Source organism: Alosa pseudoharengus, unplaced genomic scaffold (genome assembly GCF_046254945.1).
Source record: "Alosa pseudoharengus isolate Yale_2024_CS ecotype anadromous, Long Island Sound unplaced genomic scaffold, YU_APseudo_1.1 YU_APseudo_1.1_scf_8, whole genome shotgun sequence".
NCBI lineage: Eukaryota > Metazoa > Chordata > Actinopteri > Clupeiformes > Clupeidae > Alosa > Alosa pseudoharengus.
This window is the reverse complement of record NW_027468870.1, coordinates 15,118,484-15,142,432: the sequence shown is the minus strand read 5'-3', so window position 1 is coordinate 15,142,432 and position 23,949 is coordinate 15,118,484. Positions and strand designations below refer to the sequence as shown.

The 23,949-nt window shown below is 42.6% G+C and overlaps 1 protein-coding gene across 1 annotated transcript; it reads left to right on the top strand.

Moving 5' to 3' along the window:
- The first annotated feature begins 447 nt into the window (after positions 1-447).
- ubl3a (ubiquitin-like 3a) lies at positions 448-23,949 on the top strand. Its single transcript, XM_076275276.1, has 5 exons — positions 448-1,093; positions 17,343-17,451; positions 19,766-19,852; positions 21,702-21,779; positions 22,121-23,949. Exons 1-5 carry the CDS (start codon positions 1,067-1,069, stop codon positions 22,171-22,173), a joined length of 354 nt encoding a protein of 117 aa, XP_076131391.1. The 5' UTR covers positions 448-1,066; the 3' UTR covers positions 22,174-23,949.

Below are 23,949 nucleotides of genomic sequence, written 5' to 3'. Positions count from 1 at the left end.
GTAGCTCATACAGACATTTGGCCCTAAAGAACATTGTTAGGATCACCAATAGGCCATTTATACAAATGTGAGCTTAAAAGTTAAGTTATTGTTGTGCACAGGAAAAATAGGCTTAGGAGCTGTCTCTGAACAAATTAAAGACTTCTGGCCAGGCTACAAATCAGAAACTATAAATCAGAAAAGTCTATAGGCTACCCTTCTTTCCTTGTATAGAGTAGCCTATGGAATAAAAACACCCTATCTGGGGTGTTAAGGTAGCTTAGCTAGCCTGTCCTCTGAATTTCATGAAGAACACCTATGCAATTAGCCTACTGTGCGATATGAGCATCGACCTTTGAGGAGGGAGGCGTGCTTAGCCTTGGGGAGAAAAAAAGAATTCTCCGCCCCTTCACAAAAGTCGTACGGAGGCGTAGGCTATGCATTTACATAGGCCTACCAAACGACATCGTGCGCTTTTTAGCTAACCAGCCACAGTTCCTTGTTCAGTTTTTTTCTCATGAGAAGTGCCGCCATGTTTTTGTGAGACAGGATGACAGCAGACAGCGGCGCAGAGGAACACAGTTAGTAAAAAACGGCAATTTAACGAAATACCGGACGTACGGCTATTGTTTTTGTCGTCGACATCAGCGGAATAGGGAAGCTATGGTCTTTTGAAGATATATTTTGCTAAAGCGCACGAAATTACGTCGAGGTCGACCCTTGGATATTTCATCATAATTCCGTTTTCCTATGGCGTAGGAACCTCTTTCCAATATTGATATTTTTTTTCTTTTCTGGGGTATGGGAGTGGGACCTCCCACGCAATAGATATTGGCATTTTTTTTAATAAAGTGAATCTGAAGAAATCCTAAGCAAATGAATAATACAAGAACACATTCCTGCATTTGCCCAACTACCTCTGCGCATTCGTGGGGACAGGAGTAACGAATAAACATTTTTGAAGGGTATTTCATTGACCTCAGCATAGCCTATGGTTAATCAGTTGCTGAAACAAAGACAGAAAAGAACGAAGTGAATACAAGGAAATACTTTCTACTGTGAAATTGCGAAAGGACACTGTTCTAAGATGACGAGCACTATCCCAGCGGATATGGTGAGAACGCTTTATTAGACACTCTTTCGAATACCAAGCAAGTCTCTTGCCCTCGTAAAGTTTCTTAGCTGTGTTTAATTAAAGTATTAAAAATTCAAATAGGCAGTTGCGCTTTTAGGGCGTCATATAGCCTAGTCCAGAGAATGACAACGTCTGTAAATAGCTTAAAGGAGTTTGCTGATGACGCTCACGGGTCCCCCCTCTGTTTTTATAAGAAACTATTTGCATGCATTTTCATATCCAACCATGGTTGAAGTAAGCTACTTCGCGCAGTTGCAGATTTAAGCAACTGCACACCTATAGCCTACTGTCGACTGATTTTTCAGCTTACTGTTTTGGCTAATCATTGGTGATTCTGTGGAGTGTAATTTGCAAACCTTGAATATTGGGTATTGTTCTGAAGCATACGCTACTGTATCCCAAACAAACCACACAGTCGTAGAGGTTATGTTTGAGCCCATTGCTCTTTACCGAACTCAGCTGAAACTGAGTCTACACGTGATTTTATGCTCGTGCCTGTGGACTAGTTTGTTGTTCCTCAACCAACTTCCAGTGCTAGCTTATCATAAGTTTAGGTTGAATACTTGGTTATGTAGAAAGTATAATAAAATGAGTTGTCCCTTCATCAGCATAACAAAAAATGGGAAATGTCTTATTCACCTGTCCATGGAAATGTTGTTTGGGTTCCTCTTTAATGATAGCCATCATGTTAGTGGTTGTGAGGAACTGGTAGATCTCAGATTGTCTTATCTCCATGTAGAACGCTCTGCACACAATGCTTCAAACATTTCTTACTAGTAGTTTGTGTGGGATACTATGTTAAATGTCTTGTTATTATGCTTCTATTCAGGAATGTCATATTAGGATAAAACACACTGATTTCTTTTGCACCTCTTATGTGTTAGCACCAGAGATCAGATTTCTTTGTTGTAGTTTGTAGATTGTTGCAAGGTTCTTGTAACACTAACCAGGACACTTTTGGCATATCGGTGTGTGGTCCACACCCAGGGTGGGTGGGTGGGCGTGGGGTAGGTGTGTGGGGGCAGGGTGTCAAACAATGACTGTGTGTGTGTGTGGTGTATGTGTGTGTGTTAAAGGGTATGTGTCATTATCCTCTTAGAAGATCTCTCTATCTACACCCTTCTCCTTTTCTCACAGTTTCTCAGTAACTCTCAAAACACTGCAAAGGAAGTGGCACATCAGATAGGCCACAGACTCTAAATTAGCTCTTTTGTTGTTAATTGCAGAACACTTTTATCAAGAGACTGCTTGGACAGGTGGCACGTGTGAGATGATATTGGTACCATGTCTACCTTAGTTGGGCATTTATGTGGCAGTTTGTGTAGATTACAGCCTCAACTTAGTATTGGCCAGTGACAAAGAAAGCTCAGGGCTAAGCAGAAGTTTTGTTGGTAAGCGTGTACTGATGTCATTGATATAAAATCATGCATAGAACATTGTCTTCAGATTAGCTGATATAAAACCATGGCTCTTATGAGTGATGTAGAATCCACAACATGTGTAAGATGTCCTCAAGCCTAGTTTGTTGCGGGGTGCACATACAATGAAAGGATTTCATCTAATTTAAATAGCACAACATAGAAAATCATTGTGTGGTGGTCAATGTTGATATTGTGGTGGGCCGCCACAAATAAGTGAATGTATGGGAAACACTGGTGTTTGTGCCTCATCTCCAGATGAACAGTACCTCATTAATCTGTATGCTCTTAGTTATTGGCAAGTCCAGGCACTTTGGTTCTGTCGTTTGTCCTCATATTAGTCTCTGCCAGCACATAAATAGTCCAAAACCACTGTCTCAAACAGTCCACAATGTTGAAACTTTCACATCGGTAGGAAACATTCATTGGCCCATACTCGAAAAACATTGACAGCTGTAGATACACATGTTTGATATCAATTTAGTAAATCAGTAGCCAAGTAGGTGAAATAGTCGAGGAGAATGCAAGCACTCGACATGAATGCGCTGTACTTTTCACTACAGCTATCCTGTTGGTTCTTTCTTGATGAACCCGCCGCACCTTCCGTAACTAAAACACTCTAATCATAGGATTGCTGTGAAAGCAGAAGTAGTAGACCGCAGTAGTTGAGTTTTCAGCAATGTCCTCACTGTCTATCCCTGAATTGCTTAACAGATCGTAGCATTATGGGCGGTGAGCAGGCAGAATGCTGGCATTCTGTCATCAGAAGGTTGTTCATTAGCCTCTGTTCGGATTCAGGCGTTCGCATCGAACCGTGGACAGGTGAAGTTTCATGCGCTTCTCACAGGACACTATAAGTCAACATAAGATTCTATTTTAAGTCAGATTTATTCTTCTATTTTTATCTGACATCAACGGGACGTGCAATAATGCAATTTTACAGTGGGATTGTGTTGAGTTCCACAGATATAATCCAGTTTCCTGTCCGTGTTTGTATGATGGGAAGTAATCTGTGAATGGATTTGTGAATGGATGCTTTATTGTGTCTAGTTTGACCGTCTGAGTCATCAATGGTTAGAGGACTTCATGTGGGTGCATTAACACAGCTCAATAGCTGAGGGTTGGTGTCATGAATCCATTGACCAATGGACTCTTTTGGTGGTTGTTTTATTGATTGGGATGAAAAAGCTTCCTATTCTGTTGTAAGCATGGAAATGGGCTGCTGTTAGTCGGGTTGAATGTACAGCTGAAAAAGATTACATTTATTACATAATCATAATCTTACTCTCTCGTCCTAGTGCTGCATTACACATGTGTTATATCAGCAACCGTTGAATAAGGCCTGGTGCAGGTCAGCTGTCTGAGGCTATGAGTGACTTGAGGAAATCTGCAGTAAAACTAAACCTGTTTTTCCTGACATGATTGCTGTGTCATTTTAGACCTTTACACAATCACAAATCATATTCCAGATAAGAAGAAAAGCAGGAAGTGTTGTTCTGGCTGGGCACAATGGGTGCTGATGAGGTCATTTATAGAGCAGGAGAGGGAGAGCGCTTGATGGAAGAGAGCCCCACCGACCCCTGACCTGCATTGGATGTCACAGTTGACTGCCTCTGAATGCATCCCCTCGCTGTCAATATGGATGGATGGAAGTTAGAGGAAGGAGAAGAAGAAGAGGAGGGAGAGGCTTAGAGTTTTAGTCAACGCCTCAGGGTAAACATAGGCAGGGGGTGGACAAAAAAGGTTCATCAAATGTTGGGAGCAGAGGAGATTAGCCTGAAAAAAAAGCCCTGCGGCAGAGTGACCATGAGGGGGTTAAAGACTTGAGGGGGAGAAGGAGAGAGAGAGAGAGAGAGGGAGAGAGGGGAGGGAGAGAGAGAGAGAGACAGAGGGGAGGGAGAGAGGAAGTGGCACAGACTCACTCAATAAAGGACCCTTTCAACTCGACTGAGGACAATTTACAGCAGAGTCTGAGAGAGGTGCACACATTTATAAATGCTCAGCCTGCTCCTGTTCAAGCTGCTCCTTTAGCGTGCCCTACATCCTGTCAATATCTTATGATATAGTCTCAGCCTTTCTAAAATGGTGGACTCTGTCTTTCTTCTTTTGGATGGTTGTGTTTCTCATGTGCATTGCCTCACAGTTACATAGGTACTTGGTATGTGGGTGTCTTCAAATGTGGTGTTGAAGGTGAGTCAGGGCCCAGGTAAAATATAGGCCTTTATGAGAGGCAAATCTTCATCTGAATATCAGATTACCTATACCACTAGAATCATAGTTCTGTAACTTTATTTTATAAATCATCTAAAAGTTAGTAGTTTGTTTCAGAATGAATCGGGAAATGAGAAGTCATTTTGTTGCAGTTCCTCCTTTTGGTCAAATGTTTAGCGAATCAGAATTCATGTTTAGAATATTTGCTCGCAGAAACAATTTCCTGGACGATTTTAAATATAGAATGGTAACAAGAGTCACATTTGTAGAATGCATTTGTAGAATGTGTTTGGCAGAAGGTAAAACATTCAGTGGTGTTTCTAGTTGTCAGATGAGCTGAGAATAAAACAGTTAGGAACTTTTAAGCAGGTCTGTGAAGAAAATACCAAGCTCCTTAGTGTTTATGAAACATACTTTTCCAATAACAATCTGGTTCAGGTAGTCTACCAAACACCACAAAGTGAGACATTCCCCTTTCCCTGTGGTCATGAAGGATTTATAAAATGTTGGTATTGTATATACTGGTATATTTGTTCCTAGCAGGTGGTACATTCTCTTCTACCTAAGTAGGAATGTGGCATTGTCCCTCCTTTCTCTGCCTGCCATGTAGCCTGATTCAGATAGCCTGTGTATATTTAAATATTTGCTTTGGAATATTCAGCATGGGACCTTATGCAGAGAAGTGACCTGGGTTGCATTTCCTGGAAAACATTGTTGCACAGTGGCCATGTTACCAAGGGAGAGAGAGCTCAAGGCCTCTCTGTACTGTTCTTAAATACCAACTATAACTTGAGCATTGATGCTCCATCACCTGATCTTTTTAATTTTGTGAAAGCCTTAACAGGATGTTGCACTGAAGGTCTCTGGATGGAAAAGCTGTTGTGGTCCATCTCCTTCTCTCGCTTATTCTGACCTTAAACCAGGAAGTGTTCAATTACGAACATCAACAGATAGCAAAATGACAAAGAGAAAGGGAACATCATGGTGCATGTTCCAATTTCAGCACTCACAAAGTAGTCAGAATGCTCTAGTACATTGACACCCCACAGTACAGAGCAGTATGCACATAAAGAGGGGGGGGGGGGGTCTGGAGCATCATTTCATTGAACCAGGTGGTTGTAGAAAGCCTTGGCCTGTCTAATCTAACGCTGCAGTGGATAATGACTTGGACTTGGCGTATGAAGAGGTTAACACTACATGTACACCCTATTTATGTATGTTGAAAAACCCCACTGGTAGAGCATTACTGAAAATCTGTTATCAATAGAAGAACAAAAGAGAAGTCTTTATGCATAGCACAGGTCTGTCAATGGCATGTCCTTTGCATTATGCTGCTGTGCTGGCTTCACGTCAAGATGCACGGGAGCTCAAATAGTAGCTTATGTTTTGACATCGCGTGCATGAAGCATAAGAAACCATAAAACTGTTACTGCAGCCAATTAAGCTTAGGGAGTTAATGTCCAAGTGAGGCAGAGCGCACTGTCGGGTTTACGGTCCAGAGGAGTCAGTGTTACTGAATGTTTCGTTTTCTGACTGTTAGCCTATGTTATGTTACATTCAGTAGCATTTCCAGGAACCATTACTGGTGAGACTCCATCAGAGGACTGCTATCGTGTTTTGTGGCTCTTGGTTTGCCTGGCAAACAGCTGAACAGTGACCTCAAAGAATGCACTCACACTATTAAGCTTTGATGATATAACGTATAGCACAACATAGAATGAGAACCAAAATGGTGACTCAACTCACTGTAGGACACTCAGATTATGTTCTGATTGCACATCGAGGGACCCATTTAAGTAATTAAGGGTGCAGCATTATTGATTGGAATGCTTGCTAATTTGATGACATATTCATATGCTTGTTCCATCGCGGCCAGAATAACAAGGTAGAAAAAGTAAAGCTCTGCCATTTGGAAAACAATATGTTGCTTATTAAGGAAAGTCATCAAAGCCTTATCTGTCACTTGTGGCTAAATTATAACCAGTTCAGTCAATATGTTTATGTGTTGAAATTCAATTTCATTGTGAGAATGTCAGTTTATTTTTTTTTTAATCTCTGATGCTATTGATGAATGCTGTTTAATGAAGTTGAAATCGGGGTCTTGGGGGCATTTGGGGAACAACTTCAGGCCTTGATGAAAAGATGGCTTCATCGGGTTGTAGGATCGCTTGGGGTACTGGTCACCCCCCAAAAAAAGAGTTGAAAAGAAAAAGTGTCCATAAAACCCCCATGCATGTATCTTTTAAAGCGCTGCTCAATGAGGACCTTGTCTGACGAGAGCATGCCATGGAGCGATGCTAACGAGACACAGGGGCATATTGTATAAATGAAGCACAGGGGCCAGCAAGATGAAAGAGAATGTGCTCCTGGAAGTTTTCTGTGCCATCTGGCAATTCCAGGATAAGGACATTTCAATTTGCCCAGCAGTTCCGCCCCCCCTGCCCCCCACCCCCGTCTCTCCCGGCTGCCCTCTCCTCCACAGTGTCTCTGCAGATGTCTGCCCTTTACTGCTACAAAGCACGTGACCAGTGGCCCCAGGGCAAGGGGCTGCCTGCCTTCATTTGGCAGGGAGATGTGAGTCTTTCTCTCTCTCTCTCTCTCTCTCTCTCTCTCTCTCTCTCTCTCTCTCTCTCTCTCTTCCTCTCCCTCTCCCATCCAATTGTCTAGTTCACCGTTTATTTATCCCTCTCTCATTCCCTGCCTCATTCCTTTGCTGTTCATTTCTCCTTCAATCTCTCCCTCTACACAGGCATCAACTCTCCTTCTCTGTACACCTCTTGGACTAACCTGTTTTAATGGACTTGTTACATGACATCTCATGCATTGCCTCATGTGTTGAGGTTTTGTCTTTGATGGCTGTGTGTTAGCTTGTGTGCTGCAGCTGTTTTTTTTGCTATCCTTATTGACATCCTGTCTATTGCATCCGTTTGCTGGTTCCCCCTGGACTCCATCTAAGCATCAAGCATCTTCCCTTCCTTTGAAGATTCACCTTATTTTAATTATCCTATCCTTGCCTCCTTGCCTGGCACAAACGCAATTACTTTATTGATCCCCAGGGGAAATTCAAGAACATTAAACATTCTTGAACTCTAAACATTCTGTATGGTAGTATGTGGATGATGACATACAGGTTTAATAATTCAGCAGCACAGCCCCCCTCTCCTAGCTCTTGCCTTAGGGACACAGGGACACCGCTCATGGAGCAATCTTCCATCTGAATGCTAGCAGCCTCAATCTGTGCTAATTTCTCTGGATTTGCCCTGGCTGGTTGGCTGCAGTAGTGTGTCTGTGTATGAGAAGGGATAAGGGATGGTCAAACTCTGAGCTCAGTTCATAAGCATTCTCCCTCATCCAGATGGTGTTATTGATTCTCCAGTAATAACACTTTGAGTCTCTTGAAGTGTCTAGGTTTGCTTTGTTGGTCTATACATGGAGCACCACCTTTCGCTCTCTCTCTCTCTCTCTTTCTCTCTCGTTCTCAATGTCTGTCTCTTCCATATCCAGCCTCTTGGTGTCTGGACAGGATGTCCTTCAGGAGTGCTGAACGAGCGTTTGCACATGCCCAAACCTGCAGCTGCTATTGTGCTGTGCTCGTGGTTTACAACGAGGCTAATGGTTCCGAGGAAGCCAGGCCCTGTCTGTGGTGAGACAGACCTCTGACTTGGCTAAACACAATGTCTTCATCAGACTTATGTCTTTATTCCTTCCTCTCGGCGTCGTCCCTTATCATCGTTGTTAACTACACACAGTGCCTGCTGCTGTGTTGATATCTCAAAGATGGAGCGGCATACAGTAGGTACAGCCGAGTGGAGTAAAACATACCATTACTAATTCATCATCCCAAGGCTGCTTTCAGACCGCAATGTTTCTGCCTCAGAGGAACGTCTTCTTCAACCATGTGAGTGAGTGTGTGTGTGTGTGTGTGTGTGTGAGTGTGTGAGCTGAATGAAAAACACTGAATGAGTGCTGGAGGTGGGTCAGTGTGTTTACAGTGATGTCAGCCTTTGTGTTGCGTCGGCCATGTTTCCGTAAGAAATGCAGATGAATGGCCATAGATATTTAGTTGAGTAAAGGAATGCAAATAACTAGGCCTCTGTTCAGAATTTTGTTAAGAAGACGGTCTGTTGTGAAGACCTTGACTGTGGATTTAATGAAAGACAGAGTATGAATCATTCTTGGAATACCCAGGGATATGCTGTTCAGCATTTGGTAAATCATTTATAAAGGTGACCAGAGAACACCTTTGGCCTTTTTCCTCAAGAATATCAGGTTGTAGATCTTTAGAGACAGTGGTATGCTGTCAGTGCCACATCCCTCTAGCCATGTTGGGTTGTTTGGTAAGCCACTGAGAAAAGAAGTCCCTCCCTTAGATATACGACTGTTCCACTTGACTGGCGTATGAAGCCCATAGGTGAGAAGAGGCACTGTCTCACTTTAAGAATTATGACAAAAAAAAACCCATTTGTGTTCGTGACAAGATGAGGGCCTGCAATCTCACATTTAAATCTAGGTGAATGTTTCTCGTCTAGAGGCTCTTAATAATTCTCTGAGATATGCAAATGATGAAGGCGAGGAAGGAACATGACAGTTCTCACAGCCTGTCACAGAAAGGTCATGCCCTGGTGAAGTCCTTGGCGATTATGAACAATTGGCAGTTGGTAATGTAGAGAAAGCTGGGGCCTAAAACAGAAATTAAAGATGGACCACGCTGCGCAGGGACTCGACTGTGAATTAAATAGCCCTGCTGAGCCTGTGTCCCTATCAGCCAAGTCAATTAAGTTTAGCTTTTCATCCGTGCTAATACTGTTGAAATACTAGTTCAGTACTTTTCATTATTGTTTTATGGGAAGTGTTTTCACTCCTTCGCGTAGTCTAAAGTCCTTTTCAGCCTCAGTATTTCATGCATGGAATGGAGTGGGCTTGCGTACACCTTCTGTTTTTGAATCAGAGTGCTTGAGTGCTCTGAGAGCTGTTGTATTAGCACTTAAAGAGGCAACATAGCCTCACTCTACCACACTGAGGAAACCACTTATCTTTCAGCATTCATATACTTATTAATGCACACTCAGTGAGTGCAGACATATGCATAGCATATGTGTACTACTCAAAGATAACCAACACCATAACATAGTACTATACTACCTACTATTTCATATTCAAGTATCCTCCCCATTCACACTCTAATTATAGTTTTGTGAGGTGTCTCCCCCTCCCCCCATTTCTCTCTCTCGTTCACCCCCTCTCTCATACTCTCTGTTTCATTCTTTCCTTCTCTCTCATCTTCCATCTCTCTCTCTCTCTCTCTCACACACACACACACACACAGCATGGGAAGTGAGGGATCACCGTAGTCTTCAGAGATCGACGTGTCACTCTGCATTAGTTCTCAGGCGCAGCAGAGAGAGATTTCAGAGGTCTTAGCTGTATATCTCCCTTCACCCGCCTCTCCATCTGTCTGTAATTGGCCCGTGGAGAAAGCGCACACGATGTCAGCAGAGGAACGATGACAACAGGATAGGATCAACAAATGAAAGACTGAATGAAATCTCACAGTGCTATATTCCTAGAACAAGCAAAAGCTGTTGGCTCTTTTTCAGATTTAGTTTGCTCATGTGTGTGTGTGTATGTGTCTCTCTTTCTCTCTCTCTCTCTCTCTCTCTCTCTCTCTCTCTCTCTCTCTCTCTGTAGCCTATGTGTGTGTGTGTTGGTCACAGAGTAGAATGCTGGTAGCTGCCCATGCTAAGCCATAAGACATAGTGGTCCTGTCACAGCTAATCCAGTGCTTTACTACTTATCCTTACCTACTAACATGATCTGGACTGTGCACTATGTTATGATTTGAGTATCAGTATACCACTTACTGTAAAGCCAATTTCCTGAACACATGACCACCACAGTCCTACTTAACATTTTCAAGCAGTTGAAGGCTATTTAATCAATGTTTGGCTACAATTTTTTATGCTTATAACTATATACTAATGTTGTAAGTACATACTAAATGTTCTGTGCTTTGATATGATATTACTTTTTTTCTGTCTGGCTTTGAAAAATAACACAGTTTTGCAGCTCAATAAACTGTCCTTCCAAGCAGTCAAAACAGGTGATGTAATTGTGCCAGGCCTATATTCTGAAAAGAGACAGATTAAGGTAATGGTGGCACTGATCCCTCATAAAACAACCACACTGTACACACACAAAGAATGGGTCTCGTCTTGCGGTGTGACACAGACATGTCTGTCACTCACAGGCCTGGAGCCTACGAGTCTCCTCCAACCCACCTTTAGCTCTGAACTCTGCCGGGGCCACCCGTCAGAGACTAAATTAACTTCTCATGAGAGCACAGCACTCCCTCCCTCCCCCACTCCTAAGGCCTTACCCCTGTCCCACCCACCACTTTGCCTCTTGGCAGACTTCTAAATATGTCTATAGTGTGGGCTATTCATGTCTTAGCCCACGCTGTAATGAAATTATCTGTTTTGTTTTTTGGCCTGCCTGTGTTAACATTTTTTTTTTTTTTTCCGTAAACGGGGCCTGACGCAAAACAGTCATCACATGCTGATGAATGGCTTCCTGTGATGTTCTGACGCGGGGTCGAGCACTGACTGGTGTCCTGTTTGGTGAAAAGGAGCCTTTGTGCTGCTGCTGCGATGAGCTGTTGGGGGGGGGGTTATTTGAGGGATCAAAATGCATTGCTGTTATCAGTGTCTTAGAGAGGGTGCTCCTGCAACTACTAGCAGTAGTGTGAGCCCCAGTGGTAATAATAATGGCAGGAGGGAAAACTATCACACCTAGCGCATGTAGCTTTGGGAAGGTCAGTCTAGTTTAAGGCCTTTGTCCAGGATTGGGTTGGGCTGTTGGTGTTGTTTTCCAAGGATTACTGAGTCTAAAGTGAGGTCTTTGGGTGGTGGCTTTCACTAATCCTGTTCCCCGGAGACCTCGTCCTCTGACAAGGGGAGGAGGGCAGGAAAAAGAACACAAGCACCCAGAGCTTTCAGGATTTCCAACACTTTATTAAATAAGCACTGGTGGCTAGGCTTCTGCAACCCAGGGCCTAATAAATGCTGTCAAGCCTGAAGACCAGAGTAATATTTTTAGTTATCATATAACCCTCCTCTACCAAATCAGTTATCCACTCTTCTGTCTTGTGTCTTTGCTCTTTCTCCCTTGGGTCTGTTTCAGGAGCTCTATATTTCAGGGAGTTGTACACAAAGGCCTGGTTATGGTCTCTAATGACTACTTATATTTACAGCACCTAGTGAAAAAGAACACTACTTCACAGAGCCAAACGTTTTTCATTTAGGTTGAGTTATGCGGTCCACTTATATTATTTAACATTTTAAACCTAACCTTAGGTCCAAAGTATTTGCATGGCTGTATTATATGGTGCCAGTGCGTCTTATGATACAGCTTTTGTCCTGACCTCACTTGTAGGCTGAGATTAGCAGTCCACAGGGTGTGGTGCCCTCTGGCCCTTAGCCTCCTTTACAACCTCCTGTCAATAATCACTGTGCTGGAAATGATGTGCAGTCAAGGTGACACCGGCTCCCTGAAAAAGAAGAAAGAGAGAGAAAGATAGAAAGAAAGAAAGAAAGAAGGGGGGATTGGTGGAGTGTGATCAAAGTGTGGCTGATGACTGCCATTTTGTCACATGAGTGCTGTCAGGTGTTTAGAGAGTGATACCTGGGTGAATGATGGGAAGACTGTGATAAGGAAGGGAAGATAAAAAAGAGGAAGTGTGTGTGTGTGTGCAGTAGGTCACCTGTCACTTCTGCTTTATTCGCTACTGGGTTGCAGCTGTTGGAGAGGAAGTGAGGCCTGGCCTGGATTGATCAAGCTAATGAAAATGGACGCTGCAGGAAAGAAGCAGAAGGGAAGGGTGTGTGAGTGTGTGTGTGTTTCCAGTACATAGTTAGATGCAAATAATGTAACAAAAGAGTAGCAAAAAAGTAGCAATCGTACTGGTGTTTCATATGATGACATTCTCCCATATGCTCTGTCCAGCTTTCCGAATTCCAATGTTTTTGATGGATATCTAATAAATTACCATGGACCATAAAAATAAACTAAGCTTTAAACTCTCAGTGCCATGATTGGCTCAACAAGTGAATTTATTTGAAGTCATTGGATAGATTAAATGTTATTTTTATCCTGATGGCATAGGTAACTTCATGCATATATTTCTTCAACTGTTTTATGGTTGTATGTGTTAGTCTGAACTGAAAAGAGTAATGTTTTAGCTACATCAATTGCATGATGATGTGCAGTATCTCTCCATAAATTACCAGGACTGTTCCTCTTGAAAACTAGCCTGATGTCATTACCTTGTTATTCATTATTCATAAAATACAGGGTCCTAAGGCACTCTGCCTTTTCTCCTCTTCTCTTCCATTTTCCCTTCTCTTTTCTCTTTTTGATCCCCTCTCCCTTTTCTGTACTATTCACTTGCAATGGCTTTCAATCCCTCTCTGTGTAATGTTAGAATGAGAATTATCCTATGGAGACCACAGCCTGCACTTAAGTAGAGAATGTGCTGTGCTATTCATGTGTGTGTGTGTGTGTGTGTGTGTGATTGCCTGTTAATCATTAGTCACCCTTAGATCCACTGCTTTCATCTGTCCAATTTGAAATTACTGAGTCACTGCTGTTCAGCAGACCAGAACAAACATGCATAATGTACCAACTGTTAAAATTGGTGGTGATGATATATCATGCTTTTTTATCTAAATCGTACTTGACTGAAATTAATATATTTTTTAACTAATATATTGAGTAATATTTACATACCAGTATATTACAAATTCCATAATGTATTTCGATGTTTTGGAATTCATTAAAAGTCTGCCAACTAACTGGCTGCAATGATAGAAATGTTTATTTATCTTCAAAAGGGACTTTACTCCAAAACAGGTGGACTGCACCTCCTCGCCTTTACACTTAGTCCTGGCAAACATTTGGGGAGCAGCAGGGAGCTTACCACTAGATTCGCTGGACTTATTTGGAGAAATCCTTGCCAGCGGCATTGTTTCCAATGTTATTCTCACTGATGTGTGATTGCATAAGAATCTTATGATAAGATGGCTCAGTTGCCGTGTGTGTGTGTGTGTGTGTGTAATGGGAAGAGAGCAGAGGAGCGATTGCGCACATGTTGGTCCTTGCACAGTGTAAAGCTCGACTTGGTAGACTTGGTAGCCGAGTTGCATAGACCTAATGTTACCTTTTCTTGTTTTTGTCGAGACAAGAGATGCAGGCACACCAGCTTCTCCCTTGTTATGCAGTCAGCTGTTGTTGTTTGTCTCCTAAGCCTCCCCTGGTAGGCAGTCATCGTTGCTTTCCCTCCTCCTTTTCCGAGCCCTCCTGTCTCATGGGTGGCCATCACCATGCAATGCCTAGCCACCACAAGAGCTATGAGGCAGACCCTAAGGATAAGGCCCAGCCATCCTGATGTGGTGTGTGTGTGTGTCAGGCTTGTGCAAAATTCCAGAATTGAATTGAAACTGGCTCTTAAATTCGAATTCAATTCTTGAATTTCACTTGCATTTCAATTGAGGTAGCAAACAGGAAGCAGAATTGCAATTCGAATTGTGCACAACCCTGGTGTGTGTGTGTGTGTGTGTGTTTTTGTATGTGCATATGGGAGCACAGTGTGTTAATTAATCAGAGGATACTCTCTATCCTGAGGGCAGCGGCCCACAGGGAAGGGCACATCTCCTGAACCCCTCCTCAGAGCCCAGGCAGCTAGCTGCGTTTCCTGTCAGGTACACCTCTGAGGACGTGTCTCTTCCTCCAACCCTCCTGCGTCCTGTCCCATGTGCGCCAGAAGCACAATGCCATGACCTCATCCTCTCTGTGCAGTGACGCACAGCTTAGCTCAGTGATGAGCACCTGAGGTGGGGAAGGAGCCGCTAAAGGTGTGGGTTTCCCCCAGCCGCCACCCCCCCCCCCCCCTTATGGTGTGTTGGTGGATCACAGCAGGACTGCTTTGTTTACATCCCACTGAGCGGATTTCCCTCACTTCTCACTGAAGCCTTATTGGCATGCATTTGGGGAGCTACCTCCACAACAAGTAAAGATAAACAGAGTGAGAATAAAAGAGAAGGAGAGAGATGATAAACAGTGTGAGACAAGTGGATCAAATTGGAGAGAGAAAGCAGTGGAACAGGAAGAACGCTTGCCTGGAGGTGTTTCCTCAGTAAGCAGTGGCTCCCAACCTGGCACGTCGCTATGGAAACAAGAACAAGGTGTCTGTTATCCTTTTTTCATTGTTGTGCCACCCTGCGCTCTTTTCAAATGGAAAAAAAAACTTGTAGGGCATGACGTCACAGTGTTTGTGGGAAGGAGAAAATGCCCTAGAGTGTTTAAGTTCCATTTGCATCGTTTGGAATTCAATAGATATTTTTATGCAAATCACGTAGATACCTGAAAACACCCATGACATTGCTTGTTATATTGGGAGGAAAACATAATCAGCTGTTGATTTATGTAGGGTGTTATTTCATGGAAACTGGGTACTACTTAATCTTGTACTCATGTCAACACCCCCTGTGTTAAATGATTACTGAACAAAGGCCTCTGTCTTGATACTGAATCTGTCTCATACATTTACACTTTTAAGTGCACTGTGAAGAGGCTGCTTGACCAGGCCCACATAGTCCCCAAAACGCAGGGTTCACCTTACAGTAACAGGATGACCTAAGCCAGGCCAGCGGTGTCCTTTAGAGTCGGACTTCTGACCGCAGCTCCGTGGCTCTGGGCCAGCCACGAGGAGCGGTGTGAAATGGACTTCTGGTGCCGAGCGCGAGGCTCAAGCATACTGTGATGTCAGCGGAGAGCGAGCGAGCGAGCGGCGCCAACACCAACAAACACACACACACACTCATACATATACACATCCACACACACATACACACACGATCTATGCAGGGCATGGACTGACCAACCCGTCAGTCCGTCAGATGGCCGCTGGTGGATGTGTCAGAGGCACTCTTGTCCTCCCTTCCTCGGGTTAGTGTGCACGTGGGCTGCCCCAATCTAAGCACGACCTCAAAGAGAGGAATGTGATGGCAGTCTCTAGTTTTATTATTGTGTGTGCGTGTCTCTCTCTCTGTGTGTGTGTTTTGGAGTCTGCTAATATAAGATTTGTAGAGGGAATAAAAAACATCACTATACACATATTTTCCTAAACCTATCAAAAAGCTTTCCCCTATTTATACTATTAATTCAGAGCAACTTATACTATTACTCTGGTTACCCATATTTCTCATAATTTTTGGAGTATTTTTGTCTTGCTTTCTTCTACCTTGCAAGAGATTTAATGTAGAAGTAGAAGTAATGGACATATTACCAAATTGCATAGAAATTATTACTTTTGACTGTGTGGCTATGTGATTTGATTGCACCAGTGAGATATGACCGTGTTTTGATTTTGCTGTTTGAGTGTTTGAGTGTTCTCTCCTGCGCGCTACACTAATCTGATTTGATAAAGTGCTTAGGAGGATCTCTGTTTCAATCCGCTGGTGTTAGTTCTGTTACATCACCCACCCGGCTGTGTGTGAGTGTGTGTGTGTGTGTGTACTTGGCTGGGGGTTGGGGGGGATGATGTAGTGGACTCACATACACGAGGCACATGGAAGCACAGCCGCGTAATGACGCTCACGTGCATCAGACATGCCCAGCCAACAGCTGGAGGGAGAGAACAGGGGAGGGGAAAAAGAGAGAGAGAGAGAGGGATGCAAAATAAGTACATGATAAAGAAAGAGACAATGTCCACATTGGTGAGAGCCTGCTTTCACTGTTTCTTAACAAAATGGCACAGATATCTACATTGTTATGCATTTCACAAGCTCCATAGCTAGCTATTGCAGTTTGCTGGGCATGGAGCATGAATGAACCGTTCAGTAAGATTTTCATATGGTTATTTAACTGTCAGATAATGGGGAGCATATTGCTTTTGTACTACATGCAATATAAAATGGTGTCTGAAACTAATCTAATGTCATTGTCTAAAACCACTGGGTTGGATTGCGCTCCTACTGGGTCACTGCTTCATGTACACCGGAACAATCCAAACAAACATTCCCGTTGACCAGCATACAGCAGCATCTTTACTGCTGTGTAGGTCAAGGAGGTATCGTTTCGTACTTGCTTCTTTTGTTACTTGCTCCATTACCTGCTCCTCTTCCTTCCTGTTTCCGCTGTCACTCTTCACCTTCTCATGTTAGGAGTGGAAGTTTCTTCCTGTTCAGGGGGGATTTTTGTCCTCGCAGCTATTGCCACCCACTTGCCCATTATCGAACACAAATCTTTTGTTATGCAGATAGAGAAAGAAATGTATTGAAATCACAAAGCTGTTGGAGTCATGTAGTCTCTGCACGCACATAGACACACACACAGAGAAACAGACAGTCATAGACTTCCTGCCAGAACTCAGATTGCACTGGTGTAACAGTCATCATACTAATGCCCGGTGAGAACCCCTGTGTTTGTGTGGCGAGAGGAGCTTGGCAGCTCGCCGCCAGAGAATTAAAAAGGAAAAAGACCCAGTGCTCTCTTTTCTCTCGCTTTTGAGGTCCTAACAACCCGACCTTTTGTGTGTGTTCCAGATCAACTTGAGGCTCATTTTGGTGAGTGGAAAAACAAAGGAGTTCCTGTTCTCGCCCAACGACTCAGCTGCAGACATCGCCAAACATGTGTACGATAACTGGCCTATGGGTAAGAGACCTCACAGCACTACCCTGCACCCCACAACTGCATGTTACAGCGCAAGGAACATTTTATACTGTAATAAATGATCAATCTTGTGGAAGTACCCACAAGAGTAGCTAGATAAAACTATTGAAGACACATTCAAAGCTCAATAGCTCTCAGCATGATTGTGTAATACTTTACATGGATAGTCTAAGGAGAGTCTATAGATGGATAGTCTAGGGAGAGTCTACAGAGATTTAAAATATCATCTTCAATTTCAAGATTCAATTTCAGTATGTACATTTTTTGTTGAACAATTACTGAACATTACCACAACCAAATCCAACCCCTAACCTTGACCATAAATGGTGATTAACAGAGAATCAACAGAGACAGTTTGTTGAGAATCTGAGCATCCGTAGATAATCTGTGGGCGCCTGGGCGGACTATCCAAGTAAAAAGTACCCCATGTCTGTGCTACAACGCAGTGCCTAGTCAATTATTGAATGTGTGGTCGCTGTCCTTAGATGAACTGGAACAAATCTGTGGATTTTCATACACTCTCCCTACACCCATATGACCTATGCACCCACCACACATGGCCCATACATAACCCACCATAATCCCATGAGTTCTGTGTGGTACAGAAAAGCCGGGACAGAGTCTCAGTCCCCCAAGGTTGTTGTTGTTGTCCTTCCATGTTGAAGGTTGCTGGTTTCATTTGTTTGCGTAATGCTTTATTATCCTTGGTTAATCTTTACTGTGCGACGGAGCTCATCTCATCTGAGCCCAGTTCCAGATAGGTAATCCCCTTCAGAGACATGTACCTTCAGTTACTGGCATGGATGCCATAAATGCATGCCCCATGAGAAATTACAGTGAAGTGAAAGATAGTCAAACAATATGACTGGATGAAAAGAGAAAGTGAGAGGGAAAGAAAGAAAGATGGGTGGATGGATAGATGGGTGTATAGTTTGATAGAGTACTTTGAGAGCAAAGCACGAACAGCCAATCTGGGAGGATGACTAGTGCAAAGTCTTTGGCACGAGACAAAACACCTTTGCGAAGGCACCTGTCTGGAGCCTATTATCAAGAAAACACATGCCCACAAACAAAAGGATCGGCGTCTAAGCTCACCACTTCTTTCTGCAGGGAGTTAGTACAGATGGTGTCCAGATATCCCTTTCATCTTTTCCTTCCTCTCCCTTTCACTCTCTCTCTCTAGTTCTCTTTCAGTAGCCTCCTCTCTTTTTCTGTTATCTGTGATTGTCTTTTTTCATGGGAGTCTCGTTTCTTCTTGCCCTGTGAGACTCATTAAACTTGAGCTCTATCACAAATAATAAGGGTTTGAACTTAATTCTCGTTGTTTGTTGATTGCTTTTAGTTTTAAGTAAAAAACAACAACTGTGCTTCCTGTTCTTCACAGAAGCAATGTCTGTATGACATTAGAGGACACTGGAAATTGTGGATTTTCCTAAAACGATCACATGGGGTAATGACATTTGAAAGAAAGTACAGAGAGCAGATTCTTTTTTGGGGAGGGCAAAAATATGTAGCCTGTCATAATTCTAAAGGGGATGCATTGAATCAGCCCTTTGGGTAATTGGAGAGAGGAAGAGTGTTTCACGTCACCAAAGCAAAGTGGATTTAATATGAAACTCATGACTGCGCGCTTGCTCCACTGTCCTCAGTGTAGCCTCTCTGGAAGGTCACAGAGGAGTCGTTAGGGAATGAGAGGGTTGAGTAGAGATGAAAAGAGTGATAGAGGGAAGAGGAAGAAGAAGAGAGAGAAAGAGAGAGGGAGAGAAGGAGACACAAAGAGCGATGCAGAGTCAGGCATTCTAAGCATAATGATGGTTGTAATGTCAGTTAACACCACATGGCTTTAGGCATTGTGTGCACTGTAATTAAATAATTTAGAAAGGAGCACATACCTGTCATCTTATTCTAAGCCTCGCCTCTCATAAACTCCAACTTGAGGTGTAACCATAAGAAACACCTAAGCTATATTTTTATCACTAATAAGAGTGTGAACATGTAGATTATGATAGCCAAAATGGATGTGAATTCCTCTAACAAAGTGTAGGCCTGGTACATTTGTTAACTCTGAAGCTGAAACTATGTAACAAGAGCGTATTCAAAGAAGTTAAATGCTTAAATATGTTAAATTAGGTTCTATTTTGAGAAAATATAATTATTCTTCTTGTCCCTATTAAAATTCTTATCTCTCCATCCCCTATCTGACTCCTAATCTTTCTCTCTGCCCTTCCACCCCGTTTCTCTCTGTCTCCCTCACTTTCTTTCCTCCTCTTTGTTCCCCCTTTTTCTCATTCCACAGACTGGGAAGAGGAACAGGTGAGCAGTCCTAACATCCTGAGGCTCATCTACCAGGGACGCTTCCTGCATGGCAACGTGACACTAGGAGGTGAGGCCCGCTTTATCGTCCTCCTCTCTCACTGCCCCTTTGCTATGGCAGCCAGGGTCGGAGAGAGGAGTCTTTCAACACCACTGGTTCTAGCTACTGCTGCCATGACAAAGTCTGGGTGATGGGTGAAAAGAAGGACCAGCTCTGTACGAGAAAGAGAAGAGAGAGAATAGAGTGTTTCCGACAGACCTTACACCAAATGTTTCATGCAACGGAAACATACCAAAACTATTACACTGAAAAGTGTTTTGGTGGGGTTGGTAGGAGAGGTTTTGTATATAAATAGATACATTGAACAGCAGTGGGGATGTTTGTGTGGTGATGATGTCTGTGTGAACAGTTAGGTCCTAGTCTGTAGGACAGACCTGCTTTCAGAAGAGCAGGGCGGAAAGGAAATAGTTGGGCCAGTGGTGGGCAGCCGGCGTGTTTTTGTTTGGCTGTCCTTCAGACAGAGGTTAACCTAGGTGGGGAGGAGGAATGGGTGCTGAAGGAGCTTACAGAATGAGAAGGCATGGAAAGAGAAGGCAGACAGAATGAAAGACAGAAGCAGGCACTCCTCCCCGTTCCAAACGGAGAGAAAAAGAGGCTAAAAAGAGGGGGAAGATTCCATATAGGCCAGTCAGTTGCTTAGACACTCCATTTGCTTTTATGGGTGCTCCCTGGACAATTCTATGATGATGATACTTTATTATCAGACAACGGATGACATTTTTGTTGTGCCCATAGCAGCTCCTTATGCAATTCTAGTCAAAAAGCATGACAAAGCCACCACCATAGCAATTCACTGAGAATAAACCTCATGTAAATATATATTATGTACCTGTTCTTAAGCCAAGACATGTAATACAGTACATGGTAGTTTCCACACAGTAATTTTATGGTTTAATATTATGAGTTAATGTTCAAACAATAATATATGTGATCCGATCTGGCAAAATGGGTCACAGTGACCCAAAATTCAAAATTGAGATTTTGCTATCAATGGACAGAGGATACAGTAAGCTTTAAAATGATATCCTGGTCTAAGTCATATCGCAAATCGTTTTCAAAATACAGCATTTTGAATTATGGCCTCCCACCATCTTTTTCCAATTGAAAAACTGAGAAAAACGTGTTTGAAGTTACAGGTTACAGGCAGGTACATTTAGGATTTGCCCATTTTAATTAAATTTTTTGTAAGTTTACGTTCTTGTCTTGACTATGAAACTTAGGGAAATTTCTTTTGAAAGTCTTTTCTTTCATATAACACCAAAAAAGAAAAATCAATATTTTCAATAGTTTTTGAAGTAATCGGCCTGTATCTCAAAATTAGAATATACGATTTTTGACTCATTTTGTCAGATCGTGTCACATATAGTATATCTAGTTCTGACACAGTAGCATCATGGTGTTTGGGCTGTCTCCTTTCCCTCTCGAATTAGAGAACATATGCACCAGGGATAGAGCTGGATTAAAGCCTTGCATCATCGTCGGTGTCAGTATTCTGCGCCAAGGCACAGACAGGTCTTCGGCCAAAAAATGTCAGGCTCCACAATCTGCACCGGCACCATCTGGGGCGCAGAATACTAGCCCACGAAAACCAGACTGATGGTAGACAAGCTTGCCACAAGGAGGGCAACTACAAACTGTGGCTCTCTGCCCTATGTCGACGTTCCCTCAAAAGCCCTAATAGGGGTTTAATAGAGGGTTAATGTGCTGTTTCATTGCCTTCCTCAGATACTGCCCATAAACGTTTATCACTCTGAAAAGAGTGACCTGAAAAGGATTTGATTGATGTCTTCCCTGATGCATTGCCCAATAATACTCGGTACAGCCACAGTAATTTCTTGTGTGTGTGTATGTCTTGCAGCATTAAAACTGCCCCATGGAAAGACTACAGTGATGCATTTAGTTGCCAGAGAGACATTGCCCGAGCCAAACTCCCAAGGTAACCATTTTTTAATTTTGTGTCTTCTCAAGAGTTTCACATGCTTCCAAGCTGAAAGCAAGCCGTGTATGCTTTGCAATCTGTGCTCCACATATCTTTTTTGCTCCATCTCCATTTCTCTCTCTCTCTCTTTCTCTCTCTCTCTCTGGACCACCAACCTCAATGACTGAAGTCTGAAATTATTATATATTTGTGTGCCACAAAACCATGCAAAGATACTCTTAAAGACACATAAACATTAATTTCACATAAACATGAATACATAATTGCAGTCTTTTTAAGCTCTCTATATCTAAAGAGCAGAATTGTTTACTGTGTGCCGTCTTCTCTTTCACTCTCAGGGCAGAGAAACCGCGAGAAGACCGGAGAGAGCAACTGTTGTGTGATTCTGTAAACACATTGCCTCCATCCCCCAAGCTGAACAGGATGCATTCGTAGTTTGCCTCCCATGCTGCTGAAATACACACCTACACACATACACAGATACACATCCAGGAGAAAATGAATGAATAAGAATGGTGGAGACATTGCAATATGGAAACAAAAGGAAGCAGCATTAGGCCTAGGTTAGAGATTGAGGAAGGACTCTGGGCTCGTAGTCTTTCCATTAGTTTCAGCACTGTGCTGTCCATGCATCCTGCCCTAGAATCTTAACTTCTGTTTCCGGCCTTTTATGAACTCTCCCCCTCTAACTCCCTCCATTTTTATATACACACCTCCACACACACACACACACACACACATACACACAGGGTTTGCACGTGGAGGAGGCCATCTTCTTGTTCATTGAGTTCGCCTGCTCTCACTACATCTGGGGCTTTGAGACTGTCGGTCGGTGTGTGAGAAGGAAATTAACAGGGTCAGATGGGCTGTAGTGCCCCCCCCCACCCCCCACATATTACAAAATAAAGAGGCAGACACAATTAGCTACTTATTCTTCTAATTGGTCGTCCACGTCAAACTTCCCCAGTTTCCTGAAGTGCAGGGATGCTCCCAGACAGCTGTGCTGCCCAAATGTGGCAGAAGACGCTTTCTCCCAATGTGCGCGCTGCGCCGCGCCTCTCCGGCCAGGACACAAGTAGTGCTCTAACCACTGATTAAATCAACACGCGTAATCTTTTTTTTTTGTTTCAGTGCAGTAGACCAAGTGTTGATGTGCCTGATTGAAAGCGTAGTGAATCTGGCTGATGCTTTGTTTATCTGTTTATTTTTTCTCCTTCATTTCTGAATGCATTTTAAGTGCACATTATATGGATGTAACTCCTAATACTTGTAGTGCAATTCCAATACTTGATGCAGACAAGGTAGATGTTTTCCCCTTAGTCTCATATGAAGGTCTAATCAGTACATAACAAGCAAAAACATGAAATTGCTGTTCTTCAGCAACATCTGTGGCTGGATTTTAACAGTGCACATGTTATTTTTGACCAATCAGTGTTGTCTGCCTTCATCAGTTTAAAACGGCTTTGTTGTGTGGGGAATTTAACAACTTCTCGATTTATAATTTTTTTTTTTTCATGTTTCTTTTTAAATGTTTGTTTATTTGTTTGTTTTGTTTTTGTCTAAACATAGTGAAAATTGAGGTTTGCAATCCAAGCCAGAAGATGATTATGGAGTGACTTTGGAATTTTTTTGGTCTTCATGTAATGAAATCCATTTGCACAACAGTGAAGCATGTGCTCTTTCATCTTAACCTGTAATTTTGTTTATTTTGATATTTTTCCAAATGGGAATTGTATTCCAAGGTTACATATGTGTAGATTATATTTAATATGAATCTTATATAGAACATAACTGTAGATCTTATTGGTATATATAGGTGTTTAGTGTATGATTGTCAATACAATTAGTACATTAGGAAGTGTCACTTGCAGACAGTGTCTCGTACTTACAGCAGGATACCCCTAATCAGTTACAAGTTGTACTGTGTTATCCCTTACTTTTTTGTTTTCAGCTGATAATATGATCAGTTATCTTGTGGGTTTTTGCTTTAAGGAAATGCTTTATAACACATTGCTAGGTCTTAAAGAGTATTGTTCATATTGATCAGGATTCAAATCTGTACAGAGCAAAATGTTTTCAAACTGATTGTAAATAGAACTAATGCTTTCCCCTTCCAACTACAAATGGAGAATCTCTATAAACAGAATAAAATAATTATTGAAGTGGA